We start from the raw sequence: 10,125 nt of genomic DNA, 5'->3' as shown, positions 1-10,125 counted from the left end.
TGTACATTAAGGAAGAATCCAGCAAGGCCAAAGGTGCCCAGGCTCACAGGAGAGCCTATTTCTGCTGATGTAGAGATGACACCATAAGCTGGCTCTAGCCACCGGATGACTCCTAGCTTGAACCCTGCACCAGGCCATCTTTGCTCCACCTCAAACTAGGGAAAATGGGACTTGAGAAGACTGGGTCTGTGCCCTCTGTCTCTTGTATACCCTTGTTGTTAAATGTCATCAAGTCAGTTTCTACTCATAGCCACCTTGTATAGGGTTTCTGAGGAGCGACTGATGAAATTGAACTGATGACTCTGCGGTTCAAATTGACTTTGCAGTCCAGAGCATTAACCCACAGAGCTACACCAGAACTCCTTTATACCCTAAGCTGCTGGGATTTCAAATTATGAAACTTGAACACTGTACTTAAAAATTTGTTCTGCTCAAATCATAAATGTATATTAATTATTTGCCAGTAATTAAGACTCTACTCCTATTATATTTCACTTCGAGACATCCGTTTGTGACCTTCTCTTACTACTCTTCTCTCAGATGGTACAATCCCTCCCCATCTTGGTGGGATCCCTAAGCTGCAGAATGGGTAAGTGGGCATAAGAAGCTGCTTTCAGCATCTTTGAACCCGCTGAACTAACTTCTAAGAGAACTTTTCCTTAGCAAAAAGAATGCACAGAAAAAGAAGAGAGAAGTTTCCCAGATTTGCGAGCCTGAACCAGCCGCTCTCACCTCAGTCCATCTGGGGAAGGGGCTACAAAGCAGACAATCTTTATTCACAATTGGGGCAGCAGAGGGGAGATACTCCCAGGTCAGTCCAAAAGCAAAGATATTGGGTGGGGAAGATGGCGCAGGGGTGGGGACTCAGCACTCATCCTCACCCAGAAGGGTGTAAGGGTTTCGGGCAGCCAGGCTGGACCCTGGGACTGAGGTTGGGGTGTCCTCATCCCCTTCCCCTTCCTCATCTGCATCCCGGTCTTCCTCTCCTTCTTCCTCACAGGAGCTGCTCAGTTCTTCCTCTTCTTCCTCCTCCTCTTCCTCATCACCTGCTGGCCCCACCCTGCCCTGCAAAACCACCAGCTCCATGGTCTCTGGATGGGATTCCCAGGTGCCTGGGGAACCAAAACAAGAAAAAAGGAGGGGAAGGGAGTTTTGGGAAAGGAACCACCACCAAGAAAGATGGTGAAGAGGCAAAAGCTAGGAAGAACGGTAATCTTTATAGCTGCAAGCATGTGTTCATTCACTCATTTATTCAGTCAAACTTGAGGGCCTCCTTTGCGCCAGGCACTGAACAGAAGCTCTGCATACATTATCTCCAGTCTCTGCCCCAACCTTGCCAGGGAGGACTTTGCCCCCTCATTTTGCAGACCAGAAACATGAAATAACAGAAGTGGCCAAGAGGTTTCAAGGAACCCAGGTTTGGCCCTCGCTGTCTAGCCACAAAGTGCACGCCCTCTTGCCTACATGACAGCAGAAGGCTGGGAAAGAACATCTGCTCTCTGACCTTTCTGCTCACTGTAGCCCGGGGGATGAAAGCACAGGCTGAGACGGCCATCCACCGCTAGTCGCAGGAGACTGTTGGCTGCTCTGTACACATCATTCCGAGCTGCCTTGGCTGTCTTATAACCTCGTTTCTCTGCCCAGGCTGAAGGGAGAAAATAATAATGGTTGAGAAAACACTTAACCAGGTACCAGTCACTATTACCCCAGCCCCATAACATAGTTTTTCTAGTCTTCCTGAGAACATTCCAGGTCAGAGAACTTTGCTGTCTATGGGGCAGAAACCGTCTGAGTGGACAATTGCTTTGTCAGTGGCAGAATCTCTGAGAAGAGGCAGTGCTAGAAAGCTGGCAGATGAGGAGAAGTCAGACACTTGGAACCTACCTTCACAGACGTCCCAGGCACACCACGCATGTCCTGCTGAGGAGTCCTCAGCCTCTGGGTGGCGCAGACGGAGTAGGGATTGCACAGGGATTCGGGATGCCAGATATCCCACAGCCGTGTATGGCTCCTGGATTTGGGCGATGGGGTAGATCCCTGCCAGAACCTGAGGGAAACAAGGAACACTCAGCCTTCTTCATTGACCTCCACCTTCTCTCCCTGCCCCCCTGCTCCCTCTGTCCAAATACCTGCAATTGCCTGGGCAGGAGAGAGGGGAAGATGAGGCCTGGGCAGTCACAGAGCTTCACAGAGGGAGTGAGGAAGTAGGTTTGAAAGTATCGGGTGTGACCCGGTGTTCGGGAGACACTCACAACCTTCCGCCCCACCAGTCCGTTGATCAGCGAGGACTTTCCCACATTGGGGAAACCTGGGGAAGGCAAGAGAAGGTGCAAAGAAAATTAACACTCCCCACCTAAGACAGGCAGCATCCCTTAAACAATCAATAAATAAGGAGGATTCAGATGCAGACAGTGCAGACCCGGTCAGGAGGCCAAGCCCCTGTGGGCCCAAGCGTTGTTGACCGTCTAAGCCATAGGCTCTGAGGATCAGACTCTAGCTACCTAGTAGACATAGCAAACTGTCCCTCATCTGATTATTCAGTAATGCTTGTTAGTAATCTCATACATGAGCCCTGGATATCCACAGACAAATGTAAAAACCTTCCCTAAAAGCCGAGACTGTAAATTCCAAAAAGGCAAGTCCCCCCAATCCAAAAAAAAAAAAAAAAAAAAGCTAAAGAGGATAGAGAGAAACACTGTAAACTGATGATATATGGAGGGGATAATAATCAATGTAATGAAACAAGCTATATGAATGGTTGAATGTGAAGCTGATGATGTGCCCTGTAAACTTTCACTCAATCCAAAATAAAAACATTTAAAAAAAAAAAAGAAAATGAACTCTCCATGGGCCCTCACTCTGTGATGGGCAGGACTTAGCTGGTGCTAGACATGAAAGGGGAATAAAGTTCACAAATAATGGAAGCTATACAACACTGGTAGTGTAGTGGTTACGAGTCAGTCTGCGAACCTTAAGGTCAGTGGTTCAAAACTACCAGCCGTTCCGCGGGAGAATGATGAGGATTTCTACTCCCGTAAAGATTTACACTCTCAGAAACCCTGTACAGGGTCGCTATGGGTCGGAACCGACTCGATGGCACTTAACAACAACACTGAACAGTGCAAATTACCGCTCAGGCTCTGGATTGCCAGGTGTGAATCCTGCTTGGTAGCCTCAAGGCAATTGACTTAACTTTCTAAGCCTCTGTTTTGCATTTTACAGTGCAGACATCTTCTACCTCAAAGAGGTTAGGATGAAATGAGATAGCAAAGACAAAACTGGTCAGTGGCTGCAGTAGAGAGTAAGCGCTCAAAATAAGCAGACATGCATCTCATGGTAACTACCTGTGACTTGTCCTAGAATTTGGATGTGAAGCCCTGGCTCACTGCCACCCTCCTCTTGAGTACCAGCACCATCCTGGCCAACTTCAGTGCCTGTCTGAATCTCCTGCCCAGCATGCTGGCCTCTCAGTGCCTTGAACTCACTGCTAAAGATCATTTCCTTTACAACTCCCTCTCAACTACCCACTCCCATGGTCACACCTTGGATTTGTCACTTCATACCACCTAAATCTCAGTTTCAAGCTCCCCTCTATCTCCCTTACATTCCATTTTTCCATCTCACTTATAAGTTCCTCCATTCCAATTCAATCTTTGTTCCTAGCCTTAGCAGTTCTCACTTGTTAATGCCTGACTCACAACCTCGCTCCCTTTCTTGCCAACCTTTGATTCCATGAGTCAGCTCTACATTCCTACAGTTCCTAGACCTTGAACTTCTTGGTTCTGGTTCTTCTCTCCACCTCACTCCCCTGGCAAAACCCCACCCCTGTACAACACACCTCTCTCTGCTCATTCAGTACCTGCTGGCAGGCAGCTGGGACTGGGGCAGAGCGGATATACCAGCATACTGACTGTGCTCCTTTGATAACACATTGAAGCATCTCCTCTCAATGAAGGAAGACAAAGGAAAGAGAAAGAGGAAAGGAAGGAGGGACGGAGGAATGCCCCTTGGACAATTTCCATCATCCCCATTTCTCTGTCCCCTTTATGGTAAAACTGCTTTAAAAACCTGTTTTGTCACCTCTTTATGGCATCTTTGTTGTGACTATAACACAGGAATGTGTACAGCATCAATGTACAGCCTACTGAGCTCCATACAAGATACCTCTCTGAGTAGAGTGTACCACACTTCCTCAGAAGTCCCGCTTACTTCTTCTGAATTACAGCCCTCTTCACCACACACATGAACCACTCCTTCTGTTTCCTTTCATTCTATAACCTGTGCAACCCTGAACAACACAGTCTAATACCTTTTGAACTATGGAATCAGGCAATATGCATTGTTATGTCTGGCCCCTTTTGCGCAACGTTACATGAGGTTCACCCAGATTGTTTCACATCCTCTGGTTGGCTAACCGCAATCTGGATTACCTCTCTACCAGTGCACTAAAGCTACTCATCTGCACATAATCAAGCCCCGGTCAAATCTCTGCTCTCATCTGACTTGACCCATCACCAACATTTGACACAGCTGAAGGATACCTCCTTTCCTCTTCATTTCCCAACCACTAAATGCTGGCTTGATCTGGCTCAATCCCTGGCTTTCTCTTTTCCATTTACTTCCTCTCCCACATCTCATCCAACCTCATGGCTTTAAATGCTGTTTTTATCCAGCAATGCCTCAGTAAACAAGTGCTGGGTGGATAAGTGAATCAGAGCTGGAGGAACAGCCTAACTCTGGGCAGCTGTGCCGGAGCCAACACCTGAGCACTGACCACTCAATGCAAAAGCTCCTGAGGGGGAACAGGGGCCTCCTGTGAGGAGAGCCTTAAGTCAGCAGTCAGAGTGTGAGGGAAAGTCTGGTTATAGTAGCTGGAAAGAGGAGTAATTTGTCAGCAGTCAAGCAGGTTTTACCCAAGACAAAATGAGACTGAAAAATAAGTCCAGAATGCTTTCAAGGAACTCAACTATCTACAACGTCATTCTCCCAGCTTCTGAGCTGGGCCCTTTTTGGCTCCAATAACACCTCAGACATTAATTGTGCCAAGACCTCACCTCACCTTTCCAACAAATAAAATTATAAGAAATCACACCAAAAATGGAAATAGGCTCTGGACTCTAACCAGACATTCATTCCTCCCCACTGAGAGCAGAGACAAAGCTTGCGGTTACAGGAAGCTTCGTCTTCTTGACAATAGACTTAAAAGGTTAAAATCCAGAAGGCAATTAACACTTGTTGAGCTTCTACTATGATTTAACCATCCCTCCACTGTGGTCTCATTGCTACAATGAACATTGTTATTAAGTGCCATCAAGTTGGCTTTAACTCATAGTAAACCTGTATAGCGGTTCCAAGAAATGGCTGATGAGTTTGAACCACCAACCTTGGAGTTAGCAGTCCAGGGCTTATCCTACAGTGTCACACCAGGACAACTGAACACTGTTGTTATTGTTAGGCACCATTCAGTCGGTACCGACTCATAGCGACGTTATGCACAGCAGAACGAAATACTCCCCAATCCTGGGCATCGTTGCCATGCTTGAGCCCATCTATGGTCTTCCTTATTCACTGTCCAGCTTTCACATGCATAATGAGGTTATTGAAAGCACCATGGCTTGGGTCAGGCGCACCTTAGTCTTCAAGCTGACACCTTTTCTCTTCAACACTTTAAAAAGGTCTTGTGCAGCAAATTTGCCTAATGCAATACGTCGTTTGATTTCTTGACTGCTGCTTTCATAAGTGTTGATAGTTGATCCAAGAATGAAGTTTAGTATAAGAATGAACACTGTTGTTGCTGTTAGGTGCCACTGAGTCAGTACTGACTCATAGCAATCTTATGCACAGCAGAACAAAACACTGTCTGATCCTGGGCCAACATCACTACTGCTGTCATGCTTGAGTCCATCGATGCTGCCACTTGGTCAATCCATCTCGTTGGGGGTCTTCCTCTACCTTACCAAACATGATATCCTTCTCCAGCAACTGGTCCCTCCTGACAATATGTCCGAAGTATGAGAGACGAAGTTTGGCCATCTTGGCCTCCAAGAAGCACTCTGGCTGCACTTCTTGCAAAACAGATCTATTGGTTCTTCTGGCACTTTCAATATTCACCTCCAACACCATAACTCAAAAGCATCAATTATTCTACGGTCTTCTTTATTTACTGTCCAACTTTCACATGCATATGAGGTTATTGAAAATACCATGGCTTAGGTCAGGCTCACCTTAGTCTTTAATTTGACATCTTTGCTCTTCAACACTTTGTAAAAAAGGTCTTGTGCAGCAGATTTGCCTAATGCACTATGTCGTTTGAGTTCTTGACTGCTGCTTCCATGAGTGTTGATAGTTGATGCAAAAATAAAGTCCTTGACAACTTCAATCTTTTCTCCGTTGATATGAATGTTGTTTATTGGTCCAGTGGTGAGGATTTTTGTTTTCTTTACATTGAGATGCAATTCATACCCAAGGCTGTGCTCTTTGATCTTTATCAGTAAATGTTTTAAATCCTCTTCACTTTCAGCAAGCAAGGTTGTATCATCTGCATATCACAGGTTGTTAATGAGTCTTCCTCCAATCCTGATGCCACGTTTTTCTTCATAGAATCCAGCTTCTTGGATTCTTTGCTCAGCATGTTGTTAAGTACCGTGGAGTTGGTTCCGACTCATAGTGACCCCCTGCACAGAGTTTCCGAGGCTGTAAATCTTTATGGGAGCAGAATGCCTCATGTTTCTCCCACGGAACTGCTGGTAGTTTCAAACTGCTGATCTTGAGGTTGGCAGCCCGACTCGTAACCACTACGCTACCAGAGCATACAGGTTGAATAAGTATGGGAAAGAATACAACCTTGTCGCACACCTTTCCCAATTTTAAAACATTCAGTGTTCCCATGTTCTGTTTGAACTATTGCCTCTTGGTCCAGGTACAGATTCCTCATGAGCACAATTAAGTGTTCTGGAATACTCAGACTTCTCAATGTTGACCATAGCTTGTCATGATCCACACAATCGAAAGACTTGTGTAGTAAACAAAGCACAGGTAAACATCTTTCTGATATTCTCTGCTTTCAGCCAAGATCCATCAGACATCAGCAATGATATCACTCATTCCATGGCCTCTTCTGAACCCGGCTTGAACCTCTGGAAGTTCTCTATCAATGTATGCTTACAACCGTTTCTGTATTACCTTTAGTAAAACTTTACTCACATGGGATATCAAAGATATTGTCCAATGATGTCCACATTCCGTTGGGTCACCTCTCTTTGGAATGGGCACAAATACAGATCCCTTCCAATCAGTCTGCCAGATAGTCATCTTGCAAATTTCTTGACAGAGATGAGGGAGTACCTCCTGTGCTGCCTCACTTTCTTGAAAGATTTAAATTTTTATTCCATCAATTCCTGGTGCCTTGTTCTTTGCCAATTCTTTCAATGTATCTTGGATTTCCTCCTTCAGTATCACTGGCTCTTGATCATATGCTACCTCTTAAAATGGTTGAACATTAACCATTTCCTTTTGGTACAATGACTTTGCGTGTTAAAAACTTACACACTTGTACACTGGCTACCCAAAGTGGGGGACGGGAGGGCTACAAAGGCAAGAAGTGACTGGCTTACAAGCTTTCAAGAGGGAACCTAGATCCAGAGGTCGTGGAGGAAGCTAGAATCTTCACTGAGTAGTATCTAATCTGTCTAGGCGGGGCTGATGAAAGGAAATGCGGATAGGTCTCTTGTCATACAAGGATAGGTCTCTTGTGATACAGTAGTGAATAATTGTTATCAGGACTGATTGTGAGGGTTGGAAATGTAAAGGTAGACATATTGTAGCAAGGAGGGGAGTGATTAACTTTGTAGCCTAGGAGTGGAGGTTCCTGGGACCATCAAGGGAGAATAACGGAGAGCAGGACCCTACCCAGAGAAGCAGTGACGCCAGAGATGGAGGCAGAGATGATGACATAGAGAGACGGAGTGGCTAGGGACTTCAGACCCAGAGAGGGAGAGGGGCTGTGTGCTGACGCCCAGGGGACAGGCTTGCAGGGTATACCCTTTGGTTGGCTGATGATGCATAGAGGGGATTGTAACCATGGCAATGAGACGATATATGATAGGATGAATATAAAGCTAATGTTCTCCCATGTAAACTATCACATAGGTCACAATAAAACATTAAAAAAACTTATACATATTAATCATAATACATTTTAAATATAGAACGTAAGCATCACTTAGAACAGTGTTTGGTACATAGTAAGTACCACATGGAGTTCTGGTGTGGCGCTGTAGGATAAGCACTGGACTGTTAACCACAAGCCACTTGTCAGACCCATCAGCCACTTCTTGGAAACTCTGTATAGGGTCGCTATGAAGCAGAACTGACTTAATGGCACTTAACAACATCAACAATGTATCATTTAAGTGCTAAGCTCTAACAATAACTATCATTGCTTTTACTATGAACTATCTGTCAAGCATTGTTAGATACTCTGAACACAATTCCATTCATTCATTTAGGTATAAATGTCTTCATTTTTTCTTATTAGTCAAAGAGATAAAGACTTATGATGGTTAAGTAAATTTTCTCAAGGTCACACAGCTGAGAAGAAATGGACTTTAACTCAGGTGTCTAGCCAGCAGAGCAGATGGCTTCCTTCACCTTATCCTTGACCACCAGCAGAGGTCATGCCCCTCAGAAGCCCTAGGGCCTAATAACACCTGATCACCACCTCTCTTTTCCAAACATTGAACCTCTGTGCCTCTAAGGAGGCCACCATGCCCGGGCTACCGCTTCCTTACCCACACAGCCGATGGTCACCACCCCATCCTTGTAGCGCTCCCGGGTTGGGCCAGTTGGCTCCATTGCTGAATCAGTCTGCTGCTCCACCAGGACTGCAGGCCCATCATCCTCTTCCTCTTCCTCCCCAGAGCCATTACCCCAGGTGGCACCAGCTACATCCCGAGCAATCTTCTCCCGCCAGCTATTCAAGTCTACTACTCAAAGAAAAAGAAGACAAAAGAGGTTCTTCCTGGGTGTATGAAGACACAGACTGCGCAATGCACAGCTGGTAGGATTGGCATCCTCTGGAGTTGTGTGGTGTCAGCTATATCTCCCCAGTATTCATGAGAACCCACCCCTAGAACCATTAGCATTTCTCCGTTGGAGTTCCTGGAAAGTACTGAGAAGACTAAGGCATCAAACCACTGAGGTGCCTGCCTACCTACTGACTCTAGTCACACCAAGACAGCCTGCGCTAGTCCATCCTTCCCTCTGGCCCCTCTCACACTCTGATAATAAAGGGGCTGACTTCAGGAAAGGTGGCTTAAATGACTCTAGGATTAGGGTGTTCCACAGCATCCCTCTGAGGAGCACATACCTTTCCCTGCAGTGATGACTTCACAGGCTCTCAGCAACTGCTCCGGTCCTAGGGCCCGAGTCCACCCTCTCCCTCGCTTCCGACTCTTCTTCAAGACTGAGACCAACGAGCACAAAGGGTTAGCACATGGGCTTTTGCCTTCCATCTCTGCCACCACCCTTGAACTCAAGATCATGTACCTACTTGTCAACAAGCCTCTCTGTTGTCCCCTTGATCCCCTGCCACCCCACCACTCCCCTGGTGCCCTCCTCATTGCCCACTCACCACTACCAGAGTCCTGAGGGGAGCGGGGATCCCGAGGGAAAGAGGTGAAGAGAACGATGTGGAGCTGGGGGTAGTGTTGGTGGAAATAATGCTTCCAGGCAACCACAAGAGCTGGTGGTGCCAAATCCACCTTGTTCAGGACCAGCACAAGGGCCAGTCCAAGTTCTCCAGTCACATACTCATAAAATACTGGTGGGAAATTCACAACCTACGGCAGGATTGATAAGAGGATGGAGCAGTGAGACCCAGAGTCCTCTGCTTCTAGCTCCCATCACCAAGCACAGCTCAGAGACAAGACCCTGGCAGTAGTAGTTTCTGGGATGAAATGGTGAATCAAGAAAACAACGCAGGAGTTGGCAATACTAGTGAGTGAGTGTCTAAAGGACTTGCTGCAAATAATTAAGGATGGAGATGAGCCAAACACAAGACAAGGAAATAGTGTCCCCTAAAGCACACTGGTAGCGTAGTGGTTACGAATCGGGCTGCGAACCTCA

General features: G+C 46.3%; 1 protein-coding gene across 2 annotated transcripts in view; it reads right to left on the bottom strand.

Annotated features, from left to right (window-relative positions):
* Positions 1 to 755: 755 nt before the first annotated feature.
* Positions 756 to 10,125, bottom strand: part of GNL1 (guanine nucleotide binding protein-like 1) — a 12,198-nt gene continuing 2,828 nt past the window's right edge. The window contains exons 6-12 of one of the 2 annotated variants that reach the window (XM_006875642.1): positions 9,632 to 9,839; positions 9,368 to 9,463; positions 8,790 to 8,984; positions 2,130 to 2,308; positions 1,885 to 2,047; positions 1,505 to 1,645; positions 756 to 1,112 (exon numbers count right to left, since the gene is read on the bottom strand). In XM_006875642.1, coding sequence (XP_006875704.1) covers positions 865 to 1,112; positions 1,505 to 1,645; positions 1,885 to 2,047; positions 2,130 to 2,308; positions 8,790 to 8,984; positions 9,368 to 9,463; positions 9,632 to 9,839 — 1,230 coding nt within the window. In that variant the 3' untranslated portion in view covers positions 756 to 864. The remainder of the gene's footprint in view (positions 1,113 to 1,504; positions 1,646 to 1,884; positions 2,048 to 2,129; positions 2,309 to 8,789; positions 8,985 to 9,367; positions 9,464 to 9,631; positions 9,840 to 10,125) is intronic. The other variant, XM_006875643.1, reaches the window with a different exon arrangement.

The sequence above is a fragment of the Chrysochloris asiatica genome, unplaced genomic scaffold, assembly GCF_000296735.1.
Source record: "Chrysochloris asiatica unplaced genomic scaffold, ChrAsi1.0 scaffold00333, whole genome shotgun sequence".
Lineage (NCBI taxonomy): Eukaryota > Metazoa > Chordata > Mammalia > Afrosoricida > Chrysochloridae > Chrysochloris > Chrysochloris asiatica.
The sequence above is the reverse complement of the archived record's forward strand: the minus strand, read 5'-3'. Positions and strand labels throughout refer to the sequence as shown.